This window comes from Phoxinus phoxinus (genome assembly GCF_949152265.1).
Source record: "Phoxinus phoxinus genome assembly, chromosome: 7".
In the NCBI taxonomy this organism is placed as follows: domain Eukaryota; kingdom Metazoa; phylum Chordata; class Actinopteri; order Cypriniformes; family Leuciscidae; genus Phoxinus; species Phoxinus phoxinus.
In genome coordinates, this window is record NC_136882.1 from 28,615,407 (window position 1) to 28,632,255 (window position 16,849).

The following is a 16,849-nucleotide window of genomic DNA, read 5'->3' on the forward strand; positions in this document are numbered from 1 at the left end:
GGGAATGTAACTGGCTCTTTGAGAAGTGCGAGTTGTAGATGTGGATAAGAAGTCTAAATTATTGAGAGGCTGCTCACTGCCGAGTGTGAAGTCCAGCTCGACCCCTCTCCGAAAGTAATTTGGGCCTAATGGGTGGAGCTAGAATATCCAACCACCAAGTTATGCTCACTGCAGTCAAATGATGTCCATCTAGTGAGGAGGAGCTAGATCTAAGCTCCACCCATTAGCTCTGCAGTGAGCAGCCACACCCTTACCATAACTCTATCCCTCAACCCATAAGACATCCAGAGAGGTGGAGCTGGACATCAGTCCAAAGCCAAGAACCAAGACGCCAGCTCAATCTCATAAATTAAACCCATTTTGGTTTTTTAAGTGTTTATTCAAAAGTCACTGTTCCTTTAAAATCTTGCATTTCTGAAAATATAATTCCATAGTCAAGCATTACTAATAATAAGCAAAGCATATTCCAAAATGAGGAGAAACGTTAAAAACAATTCCACATGCTGCAATGAACATGAGACAAATAGCTCGCTTCTCAGGTGGACACTTAAACAGATATGCTTAATCTTAAAGGGATAGTTCACTTTAAAAGGAAAATTCTGTCATCATATACTCACCCTCAAGTTGTTTCAAACCTGTATTAATTTCTTTCTTCTGCTGAACACAGAAATTTTTGAAGAATGTCAGTAACCAAACAATCTTCCTTTGTGTTCAGCAGAAGAAAGAAATTCATACAGGTTTGAAACAACTTGAGGGTGAGTATATGATGACAGAATTTTAATTTTAAAGTGAACTATCCCTTTAACAATTTCCAGTATTCATTGCATAACAATTATATGTTACATGACAATTATATGTTTAAAAAGAGACAAACTTTTGTGTAGACAACAGGAGAAAAACAAAATTCCATTGCAAAAGAACTCAATTCACACAGCAGCTCATTAGATAACCACTTTACCAAGCTGATTAAAATCCCTTCACATACAAACATTCAACCCAGGCAGTCTGTCATTTCCCAGTGGGAGTCAAAAGTCTAAAAAAAAGTCTCTCCCTACACTGACATTTTCATTTGCAGGAGCAGTAAATAGTTGTAGCGGTTAGAAATAAATGAAAGAGCTGACAAATAATGAACAACTAATATACTGGAGAGGAGGACCACTGAGAAAAATTGTGAAAAAGCTTGCAACTTCTTTAAACAGAGCTGCATTTTTTCCCTTTGAACTGAGCCACTGATCTGAAGACATTTTGAGCTTGAATGAACACTGCGTTCTTTTATTGCTTTCAGCCCACAGCGGATACAGCTCATCTCGTGCCAAATCAGTGGGAACAGCTAGTGTTTTAGGATTGTGTGGCCTGGAGCTGGAGTGTATATCGTCATGATTATGAACTGAGAAATAAGGCATGTGACTGATACAAGTATATATCTTTAGAGAGGGTGATGGTCAAATAATCTACACGTTCTGAACCTTCATGGCATCCTTGGGCCAGCTGTATGAATCCAGAGTGAAGGAGTCGTAGTCAGCGTTATAGATATGGGACAAAACAAAGGCCTCTTTATCTTTGGGTTCAGGGTACGAGGAGGCAATGCCCTGCTTGTAGGCATAGTCCACAATCTAAAGAAGAAAAGAGTTTGGGAGAAAAAAATAAAACTGAGTGAACAAAATTATTACTTTACTGCAGAGTACAGTGACAGATTTGCTCAGTTTTGCTATTAAAACTTATACAAAGACAAAATTCATCCATTTGTGATAACTTTACTTTTAGGAAATATAACAAATGTTTGCAAAAGTGATGTCATCAAATCTTTGGTAAACATTCAGCAGTTTTACTTGAAGCTGATTTTTGTTGAGGGGAAGTTTATTTTGTTGCATGCTAGTGTATTATTGTGGTTACTACAATATATATTATTGTGTGTGTGTGATCATACATTTTGATTTTGCACCGATTTCAGCTCACTGGCATTAATTCTCATATCTGAAAAAGCTTACCAAAGCTTACTGCATTTATTTGGATAGAAATACAGTAAACTGTAATATTGTTAAATATTAATACAATTTAAAACAACTTTTTAAATATATATTTTAATATATAATGTATTCCTATGATGGTAAAGCTGAATTTTCAGCAGCCATCACTCCAGTCTTCAGTGTCACATGATCCCTCAGAAATCATTCTGCTGATTTTATCAATGTTTAAAATAGTTAGGCTGCTTAATATTTTGTGGATACATTTTGTTTTCAGGATTCTCTGGTGAATAAAAAAAATTCACAAGTATTTAATTTAAATCTTTTGTAACATTAGTAATAACACTTTTGAATCCTTGCTGAGTAAAAACAATTTTGTTAAAAAAAACAAATAAAAAAAAACACTTACTGACCGTAAACTTTTAAACAGTAGTGTGCTTTGCTATATAAATAAATATATTAAATTAAGCAAGATCTCATTCCATATTTATTATGGATGGCAAATGGTGCCAAAATTAATCACTGAATTTAACAACAACCACATTGTTCTGTGTGCTAATACATTTTGATTTGGTTTACTAGCACTAGTGCTAACATCTGAAAAAGTAACTGTACAGCACTGATTTAATGTGAAATCTGTCCTGACAGCTCTTACAACCTACTTTGCTATATTAATAAATCTCTTAATTTAGCATGGTCTCATTCCATATTTGTTATGGGTGCCGAAATGTAGAGTTGGCTAATGAGACCTGTTCTTGAAGTCATCATCATCATCTGCATATGGGAACAGTTACTGACCTTAACAGCAATTTTGAAGGACACTTCCCGAATGGTATTCAGAGGAGGGTACAGTCTACCCTCAGCCAGATGTTCCTCAGTAACCATGTCAGATATCGCCTACAAGAGAAATCAAATCCTTCATTTTACATTAAATAAATTAGTAATCAATGCGTTTTGTACTGAAACACAAATTCCCGTTTACTATTGTTGCATCTCTTCATGTGCATTTACCTCTGCTGTAGTAAGGAAAATGTCATCTGAGATGTGGCGAACACCACAGGCAATGACTCCCAATGCGACTCCAGGGAACACATAAGCATTGTTTCCCTGGCCAGGGATGAAGCTGCGCCCATCTGCCAAAGTGACCTTTTTAAAGGGGCTTCCGCTGGCAAATATGCCCCTTCCCTGTGATACACACACATTAAAGCATTTGGTCTGAAACTGCTAAATGGGATGCTATAATAAGAGACCATTAGTTAACATCCCTCTCACCAGTTTTATTCATTTGATTTCAGTGAAGATTACCTCAGTAAGCGTATAACACTGCTCTGCTGTGCATTCAGCTTTGCTTGTGGGATTGCTGAGGGCAAAAATAATTGGACGTTCGTTGTAAGTAGCCATGTTCTTGATGATCTTCTCAGTGAAAGCACCAGTTATAGCAGCCACACCTGCAGATAGATGGGATTATAAACTACAAACTTGACATTTTCAAACAGTAAAAGTATTATGCATTTAGCATTATAAACAGAAATACATTGACTTTTGTACAAATCTAAACGTTTATGCCCCCTAACGGCTTCAATATGCCATTGCAATTATTATAGTATAAATAAAAACTATTAAGATTCGCCAAGCACATAATTATAAAAAACACATGAGATGGGAGGAATATCTGCAATCCTTCAGTTTCATAACCTGCTCAGTACTCATTGTCAAATTTTGTAAATAAAACAAACTTATATTTCATTTTTAGAAAAATGTAAAGTTTTGCCCTGGCAACTGACTGAAATAAGTTGAAGTACTAAAAATTAAATAAAAATACATTAAACTATAATTAAAATATATATATAATTAAAATGATAGTTTTATTTTTATTATAAAAGCTAATTCAAAATATGAATAAATGCTATCATAGTATATACAGGTGAAATTCAACTTAAAAGGTTAAACTAATATATTATATAGACTTATTACATGCGAAGTGAGATATTTCAAGCCTTTATTTGTTATAATATTGATGATTATGGCTTACAGCTATGAAAACCATTTCACAATATTCTAATTATGAATTTGGGGTTTTCATAAGCTGTAAGCCATAATCATCAAAATTATAACAAATAAAGGCTTGAAATATCTCACTTTGCATGTAGAGTCTATATCATATATTAGTTTCACCTTTTAATTTGAATTACTGAAATAAATAAACTTTTGCACGATATTCTAAGTTTTCGAGTTTCACCTGTAAATAATACTAAAATAACACTGGTATAGAACGGATCAAACACTCCTTACCAATTATAGCTGTGGGCTTAATAGTTTCCACCACTTCCTCTAGAGTCTTGATGTGCGGATAATCATGTGCAAATTCTTCCTTCTCATGGTTCAGATGACTTCTGCCCTAAATTGCCAAATGACACAAAATAACAGTTTTGGTATAACGTTTAATTTTGGAAGCATTCAAATTCAGAATATAGCTTTAATTGATGCATTTGCATTTTCGAATTAAGCCTACATACTTTTGTATATTCAGATGTCGAGGAGGAGGGAAAATATAGCTTTAATGAAAGAAATGACAACCAAAGACAAGCTGGTGTGGGTTTGATTGTTACCTTGACAATTAGGCCTTTAGAATCCACCATCCAAATCTTCTTGGCAGCCTCAGCATGAGATATACCTTCCTTGGCCATGGCCATGATCAGTAAGTGAGCAATGCCCAAGGCAGCCTGGTCATGTGACAAAAACAGACCAACACATCTGATCATCCTGAAATAACTATTGTAAAGGCCCGTTCATACTTCACACCAAGAAAGATATCTATAACTATATTAGCATCCACACCAGCGGACGATATCGTTTTGTTTATTCTAATCTCACGCTGCAGTTTTGACGTTGCTGCTTTAAATGCTTGAGCTCTTAAAGGAGAATGGATTCTGATTGGCTGTCAATGTTTTTGTTGTTCATCAGCTGGAAAAAAATAACTCTGAAAGTGAGATCTTTTCTCTGTGCCGTTATCGTTATAGTTGTGGTGTGGACTGCTATTCTTTATTTAGAACGATTTTTAGAACAACATCCTTATCGTTATAGTTTTTGTCCTTGGTGTGAACGGGTAAGTGCTTTGTAATGGGTCTTGTATTTGCCATTTCTCAGTAAAATTTTGTAGCATCTTTCAGTTGAATGCACATTACCTCTCCTGCTCCCTGAAATACGAACTTGTGGTCAGAGAGTTTGTTCTTTGTGATCTTAAGAGCAGCAAGGATCCCAGCAACAGCAACCGAAGCTGTGCCTGAAAAAAGGCGAGAAAGAGATAAGTAAAAAAAATGTATGGCTCTTGATAAAAGTGACATTTTCCAATATAAAGAATACAAATCATTATAGTAATATGTAATATATTTGATATTACACTGTGTATACTTACCCTGGATATCATCATTAAAGGTGCAATAACGGTTGCGGTATTTATTGAGAATACGAAAGGCATTGCTGTTCGCAAAATCCTCAAACTGAATTAGACAATTCATTCCATACCTGAAACAAAAGATATAAAACAAAAAATAAATATGGCATGTCTTTACAGTCTGGAAGTATTTCACACACATAATCGTACCCTCTAGTTAACTGTTAACTTGAGAACAACCTAACCGAATCATTGAGTCAGTGAGTTGAAAGCATGAATCATGAACAAATCATTCAAACTGGATTTGTGAACTTGATCGAGTGATTCAGTGAAAGTATCAGCTGAAAACAATGACTTGATCACTTGAACAACATGATGGGGAGTAAATGATCTTTCATTTCAGAATTTTAGTTTCAAACATACCTGTCAGTGACGGCTTGCATGAACTCATCAATGAGGTCATCGTATTCTTTGCCCCTCACTCTTTTGTGCTTTAAGCCGATGTACAAGGGGTCATCCAAGAGGGTCTGAACAAAAACAAACAGAAATGGGTTAAAAGAAGACAACGGGACAACAGTTTTACAGTATAACTACCATGTTTGGAGACAGCAAGATTTTTTTTTTTAATAAATAAAAAAATTGTGATCAATTTAATAGATCCCTGCTGAATAAAAGTTATTTATATTGTTACTAAAGATTTCTATTTCAAATAAATGATGTTCTTTGAACTTTCCATTCATCAAAGAATCCTGAACGAACATATTACACAAAAATATTAAGCAGCAAAACTGTTTTTTAACATTGTTTATTGAGCACCATATGAGCATATTAGAACGACTTCTAAAGAAATGTGACAGAAGACTGTAATGGCTACATACAAATGGATGCTTTTAAAAAAATCAGCGTTGTCATCACAGGAATAAAATGCATTTTAAAACAGATTACAATAGAAAAGTGTTAAATATTAATCATATTTTACAATATATTTTTGATCAAATAAATGCTACCTTTGTGCACATAAGAGACTTCAAAAACACAAAATCTTGCCGACCCCTAACCTTTCGTTTGACAGTAGTGTAATTATGCTAATCTCATTTACCTGATTATCAGTGCCAACATCTAGTAGCACAGGCAGGCACTGCTGAGGTGGCACTCCTCCACATGCTGTATACAGAGCTAGTTTGCCCACTGGGATGCCCATTCCATAGCCACCCAGGTCTCCTAAGCCCAGAATTCGTTCTCCATCCGTCACAACTATAGCCTATTAATGCACATACAATGAAAAGTCCATATACTGGCACTGAATGACACTTTATCACTCTGCACATACCTTAATGTCCTCCTCCGGCCATGAGTTCAGCATGGCGGCAATATGCCCCTTGTCATGGATGGTGATAAACAGCCCTCTAGAGGAAAAAAAAAAGAAAAGAAAAGAAAGTCAAAACCACGTGTTCCTTATACGTTTTTTCCCCCCATGCAGCTAAGAAAAACTGGTTGGACTGGTCTGAGTGTTTAAGCATTTGATTCAGAATTGGTCTGGCTAAACCAGTCGTTCCAGGTCTAGAGAATTTATATACCTCACCTTGGTCTTCTGAATGCAAAGCCATACTGTTGGCAGGCCAGGCCCACAGTAGGAGTATAGACAATTGGCATGAATTCTTCAATGTCAGAGGTCAACACACGATAGAAAAGCTTCTCATTCCTGTCCTGCAGGGTCATCAGCAATATGTATCTGTAGAGTTAGAATGGTTATTTTGAGTATGAATGGGAAATGGACCAACAAAAGTATCATCACTGTGCTTTTCATTGGCATGGATCAGGCTGAGTTTATCCTGAATGTTTCATGAAGTTTGGTTACTTGTCGAGAGGGTTACTGCGTGTCTCGTAGCTCTTCATGACACGGAGCACTTGGACATCCTGAGAGAGGAAACAGGGAGGAAGAAGGCCGTGGATTCCCAGCTGTAACCTCTCCTCCAGGGTGAACGCCATGCCCTGTTAACAGCACCATAACTTCATTAACAACGTGTGACAGCTGCGAATGTAAAAGAAAAATGCACACTCCTCCTACAGTTTGGTTGGAATACAAATGATCACCCTGCAAGTGTGTCTGCGCTGGGCAAACTTCCAGCTTAGGGTAGATGCATCACATGTTGGATCTATTTATTTCTGACCAATGGGAAGAAAGCATGGCCACCCTCCCCTGTTAGATTCTCCACTCACTGTTTACGTCTAACAGTTTCCATTTGCCATGGCTTTAAAGTCCTACACTTTTTAATCATACCCATTCCTCATCCTGTATCTCATTTTGACTTGAAAGTCTTTGCAAACAGGATACAGAATGCGAACGAAACATTTACGTAGACACATTTCTATGACCCACCTAAAAGTGCTTTGCAAAACTCCTGAGTCACATCCTGCAACAATCCTGAACTGATTTTAAGAAGCATATTCAGAGCATCCCCTCTTAAATGCTTCATAATGCTTGTAGGGGCCAAAGTCAGACTTTGCCTTCAGATTAAAAATCTCACAATGCCACTTTCATTTTTTCTTATCTCTGGGGACTTTAGCATTACTAAATGTTATAAAATCACATCAAAGCACCGGTTGCTGACAATCTAATGCCTGCTTTGTCACGTAGATCACGTTTTCGCCCTAAAGATGCTTACTTTGTTCAAGTGGGGGTTCCTGGTGATATCATAGCCTCGTTTTTTGGTGAAGACTGTGTTCTTGGAGTTCACACCTGTGTGACAGACCCTCACTGTCCCTATGATAGCAGGAGGGAGTGACAGGGGACTGGAGAAAACCCTGCACAGCGCCAGCACACTCTTACCCGAGAGAGAGTTCATGATTCCTGCAAAATTAGAGAATTCAGGTTCAGAGAGAATTCTTTTGGAAATTTCATTTCCACAAAAAAAAAAACAGGGGTCAATTGCATAAACATAGCAGACTGTATCTTAAAAAAACTAGTGTAAACAACAAGCAGTTAACCAATTAATCAGTATTTTCAGATTAAAAAAAAAAGTTATGACCAGTCTTAAAGGAAAAAAAACTAGATGACCATTAGTAAGGCTAGTTTAAGCAGTTTTTGCAAATGGTCACAGTTCACGCTGGTTTAATAGGTGTTTTTTTTAGCTGGTAACGTTAGGCCACCAGAGAACGTTAGTGATCATCCAACTATTGACCAGCTAACTTACTGTACCAAATTAAGATGATTTTACAGTAATAAGAATAACTGTCATAGCAATCATAAACTGTGGTCAATATGGTATTTAAAAATATATATATATATTATTATTATAAAGGGCTGCCGCGGTGCAAAGAATAAATCACTAACGCTACCTTAATAGGCTAACGTTACACATTTTGGCAGGTTCAGCAACTTCGTCCTCTAACATTGTAAACAAGGCCTTTAGTTAGAACACATAGCCACACAAATGCTTTATGTATTGTATTATGATCTGTAGATGTTCACCACGCTTCTTCAGTTGAACAACGGTAATGTTTGAGGCTAAATGCATATTACAGCGAGGTTATGTGGCATTGTTCTGTAAGAAGACATTCGTTTCCAAGCAAAGCCGCGTACCTGAGAACAGCCAGTCCACCGGCACCTTCTGCTTCAACTAGGTTTAATTCAAACGCTGACCTGCTGCTGCTGCCTGTTTCCACTGACCAGCCTTATCTGTAGATGATGTTGGAATCGACTGATAACGATCCAGGTTTGTTTAACAATGACACTTTTGCTTCCCAATGCTCTCACATTGGGCCCGCCCCCACTTGGACAGAAGTGGCCAATAGGATGAGGCGATGCGAGTGACGGAGCTATAAACGGAAAATTAGTTGGCTTGTCTAGCCGCTCCCCCATCGTTTTGTTTGTTCAACCCTTTTTTTACAGTCTATGGAATATGCAGAGTAAAAATCGTGTACGTCGCTCGGAAGCGATTCAACCATGATCAACTAAGGTGGCACAACATTCAAACTTATAAGTTTAGTTGTATGGTCAATCTTGCAAAAAAACCACAAAATACTCCATAAACCGCTTATTCTTCGCAGTAATATAATTAAGCATTTTGATAATATTAACAAACAATTTAATTGACAGTGAAAAGTGTAAATTTCTGCATAAATGGCATGTTGGAAAGTATTCAAAAGATCAAAAATCTTTAAAACATATAAAAGTAACTTTATTGCTTGCAGTTTACCAGTGTCTACATCCATTCCCAGCAAGACAATCCAAAGACCTTTGTTTATATATTGGAAACCGTAGGTAAAGTTATTTTGAGTATGTGTTAAAGAATGGTACTGCTCTTCTTTTAAATGCAACTAATAACAATACATGTAGTCTACTCATACATACCAAGGATTGCCTTTGGATAACCGCACCATAAAAGACAACAAACAAAGCAACTAAACCAATATTAAAACTGCTCCAGACAAAGACTAATTAAAAGTAAACAAGAAAACCTAAATGAACCAAAGAGGCTCTTTTATGTACAACCTTCACTGAAGTGCCATCAATCTTAGAGTCTCATCTGTAAATTTTACTGATCAAATACCAAAAACCTTGCTGTGGTTAATAACTAAACCATGTACAGTGAAAACAGTAAAAAGTTATAATTTTTTTTTTTTTTTTCAAAGAAATCACATCACAAATAAAATAAATGTAAAATACATAAAATGTGTAAAAAAATTAAAGAAAAGAAAAAGAAGATGTACAGTGAATTTACTGTCTTTCAGGGGTCTATTGCAGGCCATCTATGATCACTGGTGGAAGATGTAGGACCATAAAATGTTTGCCCAATTATTGTATTCGGTCCGAATGTAATGATACAATGTCCTATTGCCTGTCAACGTACCGGTATCTATTTTAATACCTCCACGCACCCAGCTCGCGCAGACATCACATCATCAGTGTGTTTCATGTTATGCAGAGTTAGACAGGCGTCAGTCACTGAGCACCGCAACCGAAACAGCAGCCAGCTTTTACAGTTCCTCCTGAACCAAAACAACGAGCTTATGCTGCGTTCACGCTATTACTACTGTAATTTTGAAGAGATGGAAACCTGTGACGTTTTAATCAGAGCGGTTCGTGACTCAAAATTATGCATTTCAATGGCAACACTATTAACACCGAAATGAATCTGCAGCAGTCAGGTGGTGTAGGTCAGTGCTCTTTAAGGGGAGACACGGCAGGCAAAAACATCGGGGGGGTTTTCACTAGTCAATTTTGAGATTTTGGGCTATTTGTCTTCAATAACATGTCTTCTTTTAGACTTGTGCACATAAACAAATACACATTTAGGTCTTTATTTTACTACACTTTGTCTATTTGTGTCTGTAGACTTCTAAATTCAACAAAAGTTGGCGTTCTAAATCAACATTCTGCTCCGCGATCGCTGTCATCACATACCATTGGAAAGCTCTCTCTCTCTCCTGTACAATGTTGTCGGATCCAAACATGGTCATTTCCTTTTTTATCAGTAACCGATTGTTAAAGTACAATGGGGCATTTAACTCTAAAAGCGAAATCTCATTGGCTGATGTCAATCTTTAAAGGCCGTTATCTCAAAAAAAAATTTTTCTCATACTCAGAGCCAGAAATCTCCACTTCAGCAGTACTTACATACATTACACTTTCCAGTTATATTCTTAAAGTTTTTACAGAGGGGTTTGTTCATATATCATTCAGATTCTGATTTATACAACATTTTATACCTAAAAACGGAGCTAATTTTTTTTTTTTTTTTAATGGCTGTTGAGTTTTTTCTGATTAATGGAGTGATAAAAACAGATATCCAAAATCCATTTGACTCTAATGTGTCAACAAAATTAAACAAGAATTTTGAATCTGTCTTTATCCAATGTTCAGATTTCTCTTCTGGAAATATATGCAAATTAGCACATATTTAATGAGATATTTTGCATATTTAAACATAAATATTCTAAAAACTTGTAATACAAAATATATTTGTATTAATGTCAGTAATCAACTGGGGTGTTTATGTTCATTATTATTGTAATGTTATGTTTGAGAAATTAGGTCGTTTAACGCCATCTCTTGTCTCGTGACACTTTGCAAAACTCTGCTGTACACATTTATGTGTTTTGAAGGAGGTATGGCTTTAGAGATGCTCTGAAGTAAAGGTGTAATCTGTCTTCTGCTTTCAAAGCTAGCTTGCTATTGCTAGCCACTCGGAAAATGCCTACCCTTCCTTCAATTCTTGTTCTAAAGTGCAATATTAGTCCCAATGACAGTAGTCCAGTGGACATTCATTCGTAGATAGTGGGTAATGACAGGATCAGGTTGGAAACGAAGGACGAGGACTCAGATCACATCACTCGTGCCACTGCGAGAGCTCTTTTCCTGTAAGAGAGAGATTTTTAAGATGAGAAAAACAATAACAATTATTTATATGCACTTTTTTTCATTTAGAAGACACTTTTTGTAGAAAGTGACCTAAAAATACTAAAAATGTTGTTATATTTTTGTTCAAATCACATGTCCTCTCGTCATGTCAGCAAACACAATGGATAGTTTTATATTTTAGAGTTCACCCATAAATGAAACTTTTGTCATCATTTACCCTCATTTCATTCACCTATATGACTTTATGTCGTCTGAGGAACACAAAAGATGATATTTTGAAGAAAAGGGTTTTTTTCATACTATGAAGATCAAACAAGCTAAGACACTTCTTTTGTGTTAGCAGAAGAAAGAAAGTCATATAGGTTTGGAATAACATAAGGGTGAGTAAATGATAAAAATTTTAAGTGAACCTTTAAGTATGTCCTATTATTTGGGAGAACAGTATATAATCACAGCCTCTTAGTGATGAACAAATCATAAATCTACATTCTTACCGAGAAGTGGTCGCTCCTCCTGCTGCGGCCAGGCAAAATGTCAATGGAAGAGTAAGCTGGCGGTTTCTCAGTCAATCTCCCTTGAGATCGCTTTCCCTTTCTATAACTGTCGTCCTCGTCTGAACTCCAGGAGCCCCTACGCGGTGAGGGCGAATAGCTCCTGTCTCTAAGGTTTGTCGCACGCTCCAACTCCTCCAGAAGCTCCCCTTTACTGCGAACACGTGGATTAGACCTATCTGAACCTGCCCTGCGTCCTGCTGGACCTTGACCTCCACGCCTATCATCCAAGTCCGACTCATCGCTGTAGCTGCGTGGGACCCCTCTCCGTGAAGATGCTGGCTCCCTCCAGGAATTATCACGATGATGACCATTACGGTTAGAGATACTGCTGGACTGACTAGATTGCCGGGGTCTTCCACCATCATTGGGCCGTCGAGAGCTTTGTTTCGCTCGGCCCACGATGGGAGGCAGCTGGATGACCCTGCGCTCGACACCTTGGACACCCATCTCGTCCAGGGCTGAGAGCATGCTAGGCGGCCTGGCTGAAAAAGACACAGCTTGTTGTATGGGTTGAGGTGGTGGCGTTAAATATTGGGGTTGTGGGGCTGCATATTGATGTTGAAGGTTTTGGTGCGGGACTCCTGTGTAGTAATGTTGAGGTTGGAGCATCGGGACGGCCATATCCATCCCTCTTACTTGAGTCTCCAGAAAATCTAACACCTGGTTATTGCCACGTACACTTCCATTAATGCTGCCATTGGCCTGGTATCCATGCTGAGGTGCGAATGGTGGGAGAGGTTGAGGGGCAAAATTAACCATCGGGGCCATGTGAAGTTTGTGTTTAGATGAATGTTCAGAAAAGGACCCTGTAGATAACATATTATTAGCGTCACTCTATTACTGTTCTTTGATGCAGCTACAATGTTATTAGCAGATATTAGTAAGATAAGATATCAGTTATTAGTAAGAAAGTAAAACTGACCTGAATAAAGTAAAGGGTTCGCCTTAGAAGATGCATTTGAGGCAATGGGGGCATAGATGGGCTGGCCATGGAGCCATGGTACCATTGCTTTTTCAGCATCACGGATCATTTTGTGGCGCATCATTGCTAAAAAGACAAATGAAGAAATATTTTACTGCATTCAAATACAAAAAAACTTTATAGGATGGGCTGTATAATGTTAATATTGAATATTATTAATATGAATCATGTTATTTATAATAATAATAATAAAATAACTTAATATTTAAAAGAATGCATATACTTATCATAGTCTACTGGCAGTATAAATATATATATGTATACATGTATATGTGTGAGTGTATATATATACAGTATATAAAATCGACAAACTAATTAATTTTTATGTGGAGTCAGTCATCAGTAGACATTTATATTAAGAAACTGATAACCAGTAGAATTAGAACAATGTGAATATATGTAATATTGCTTAGTGTAATAGATGGACAGACAAAGACACTTCAATGCGGGTGAATACCTTCTTCTGGGCAGCAGCAAGTACGAGGACAGCAGGGACAACGGACATAGCAGCAGCAGTTCTGAGGACAGCACTGGCAGCAGCAGATACAAAGCAGCATGATCAGGAGCAACGCACCAAGGATGATAAGCAGCACAGTCAGCCAGTCTGGGAGGAAGAGGGCATGTGACCTCAACAGTATCTATAAAAAATTTTTGGGTTAAAAGCAAGTCTTCGGTGTGTTAATACTTACGATACACAACGAGTCTGATTTCCTTGTCGGAGTCTCCCACAACATCACCCGCTGCGTCGATGGAGCAGAAATACATGCCGTTGTCCCACCACATGACCTCATTGATAACCAGGTCTGCATCTGTTAAACACACATACAAAAAGAAGAATTATAAAACATATGATTATAATGAACTGTATTCTTGTATTGTATATATAAAATAATTCATTACATTTATATAGCGCTTTTCTCTGCACTCAAAACACTTTACATAGAAGGGAGGAATCTCCTCAACCACTCCCAATGTGCAGCGTCCACCTGGATGATGTGACGGCAGCCATATTGCGCCAGAACGCCCACCACACACCAGCTTATTGGTGGAGTGGAGACAGAGTTATGAAGCCAATGAGTATATACAGGGATGATTAGGAGGCCATGATGGACAGAGGGCACTGGACAAATTTGGCCAGGATGCTGGGGTTACACCCATACTCGTTCGAAAGACATCCTGGTATTTTTTGTGACCACAGTTTAACCAAAGGCCTCGGTTTAACGTCTCACCTGAAGGACGGTGCTTTTTGGCAGTATAGTGTCCCCGTCACTATACTGGGGCGTTAGGACCCACACAAACCACGGGGTTAGCACCCCCTGCTGGCATCACTAACAACTCTTCCAGCAGCAACCTGGTTTTCTCAGGAGGTAAGTTATAAACTTGAAACTTCGAGGTCTCCCACTCAAGTACTGACCAGGCTAAACCCATCTTAGCTTCAGTGGGCAACCAGTCTTGGGCTACAGGGTGATATGGCTGCTGCTGGCTTATAAATATAAATATATATATACACAGACACTGATTCAATGTGATGTGAGATCCTGAATCCTGATTAATGTTTTTGAGATTGTAATACATTGTTTCGCATGACTGTGGTTCTGTGTACAGCAGTGGTCGTCACACAGCTGCCTACCCTGCAATTAACACTAAAACCCCTCCTGTTTAATATTTGAAAATATTAATTTCTCTAAATTATTACTTGATCAAAGCCTTACTGTTGCACACAATCTACTACATGGCTACTGCCCTCTAATTGATAGTAAGTCAAAGGCCTTTTATTATTATATTTTATTAATATTTTAGCTCTATGGACCTCTGGATAAAATGTATGCTCCTCAAATATGAGCTTCATATTCTCACTGTGTCATTCTATATGGGCTATAAAGCCTGATGTATGAAATATGGAAACTTATTATTTTTTACATTTATCTAAAAGTTCAATAAACTGTTCTATTTTTTAAAGAGTTTTCTTACTATTAATTAATATATCAGGCTTTACAGGGTTAAAACATCTTGTTCAGAGTTTTAAGCTCAAGTAGGTCAAGACTCACTGTTGTTTATGGAGATCTTGCGCTCTCGATACTCTGGCCCCAGAGTAGCTTCACCGATGCCTCTTTTCTGAATCACTATGCGGACAGTGCGCTGACTGTCTGGACAATCATTGGCTGGGTTTTGCTTCAGACCCAGAGCTGCTTGATATGCTGAAGACACAGAGAACCATACAGGGTCACATCAATCACCACATGTCACTCTCAACTATTCGGACAAGAAAGCTTTGCACACAACAGTTTTGCAGCACTCGAGCCTTCTATATTCAGTTCACCCTCACCAGCGGAGTAGTATTCCAGCACTGGATCCAAACAGAAGGACTTGTATCGCCATGTGACCAGGACATCTTGTGCATTTGCAGAGGTGGAATAGTCACAGCGCAGAGTGACAGAAGCAAACAGCATTGTGTATCTCTCTGTCTGAGGAACATTAACCTGGATAGACAACAACTCTGGGAGAAGAGGGAGAGAGATCAATAAACATACTGCTTGCATCAGGGTTCCCACAACTTTTGGCCAACGATTTTCCTTTTTTTTTCCAGTCATTATTATTTTGTATTATTATTTAACTCACAAAGAACGATTTTTAAACTATTAAATATTTGTGAGCTGAGCATAACAAAAAAAGATCGTATACAATAAAATTTTGAAAGATTGCAAAGACTGCTCCAGGGCTGAAAAAGGCACTATTTTCACATATAAAAAGAATTAAGAATTAAGGTTCAATAAAACATAATATCAAAATATTAGCTTGTATTAAGCTTGTAAATCACGTGATCGGGTTTATCAGCCTGTCATGTTTGCACTCGCTGATTATTAACCGACTCGTCACTGAACTTAAATAATTAATTTACAGAACATAGGCCTATTTGAAAAGAGGTATACCCGTGATAGTAAACATCCTCTAATATTATAGTTTAACGACTATAAGTTATTTTGAATGGCAACTTACCTGTTGGGAATACGCAGAGCACGAGCGCAAGCACCTTGAGCTTCAGTGTTTCTTTCATGTTTCTCGGTTACACGGAAGTTTTTTCCTTTACTATATTTTTCCAGAACACAGCCACATCTTATATTTGCGACTCAATCAAATACAGTCAAGACAATACAAAGACAATCGCCATCACCAGTACATCCAGAAATGTTCGTATTTACCTATAATTATTCTCTCGAGTCAGTGTAAAGTAAACACCTTTTCTCCTTTGCTCTTTGGTATTTCGATTACCCTCCCCCATTCCACGATGACGTTACAAACTCCACCCATCAACAGGTGCATAAACACCGAGAACAACCAAGTTAGGTAACTTTTATTCTATTAATGGTGATTCATTAGTGGTTATTGTTCAAAATCAAATTCTTGTTTTTCACATTATTCTTAATGTGTGTGTCATCACTCAAAATGAAATGTCGGTTTCATCGTTTACTTTATTCGGCAGAATGAAAAAAAAATATTTGTTGGTATACTTTTTCCACATTTAACCACCAGGGGGCGTAACTTGATGGAAGATTAGTTTTCCCAAATGTTTTATTTTTGTAGTAACGAACC

General features: G+C 37.5%; 2 protein-coding genes across 2 annotated transcripts; both read right to left on the reverse strand.

Annotated features, from left to right (window-relative positions):
- Positions 1–336: 336 nt before the first annotated feature.
- On the reverse strand, positions 337–9,140 carry me3 (malic enzyme 3, NADP(+)-dependent, mitochondrial). The gene is made up of 15 exons (XM_079617851.1): positions 8,942–9,140; positions 8,025–8,209; positions 7,217–7,350; positions 6,941–7,090; positions 6,689–6,764; positions 6,458–6,619; positions 5,782–5,885; positions 5,380–5,489; positions 5,150–5,247; positions 4,574–4,687; positions 4,257–4,362; positions 3,270–3,412; positions 2,976–3,149; positions 2,763–2,861; positions 337–1,613 (listed from the first exon to the last, which is right to left on the reverse strand). The coding sequence occupies exons 2-15, from the start codon at positions 8,202–8,204 to the stop codon at positions 1,452–1,454; spliced, it is 1,812 nt and encodes a 603-aa protein (XP_079473977.1). The 5' UTR covers positions 8,205–8,209; positions 8,942–9,140; the 3' UTR covers positions 337–1,451.
- Positions 9,141–9,517: 377 nt separating this feature from the next.
- On the reverse strand, positions 9,518–16,596 carry ildr1b (immunoglobulin-like domain containing receptor 1b). Its single transcript, XM_079618369.1, has 9 exons — positions 16,459–16,596; positions 16,256–16,345; positions 15,585–15,755; positions 15,307–15,456; positions 13,948–14,067; positions 13,716–13,862; positions 13,199–13,324; positions 12,217–13,082; positions 9,518–11,719 (listed from the first exon to the last, which is right to left on the reverse strand). The coding sequence occupies exons 2-9, from the start codon at positions 16,311–16,313 to the stop codon at positions 11,681–11,683; spliced, it is 1,677 nt and encodes a 558-aa protein (XP_079474495.1). The 5' UTR covers positions 16,314–16,345; positions 16,459–16,596; the 3' UTR covers positions 9,518–11,680.
- Between the last annotated feature and the right edge of the window lie 253 nt (positions 16,597–16,849).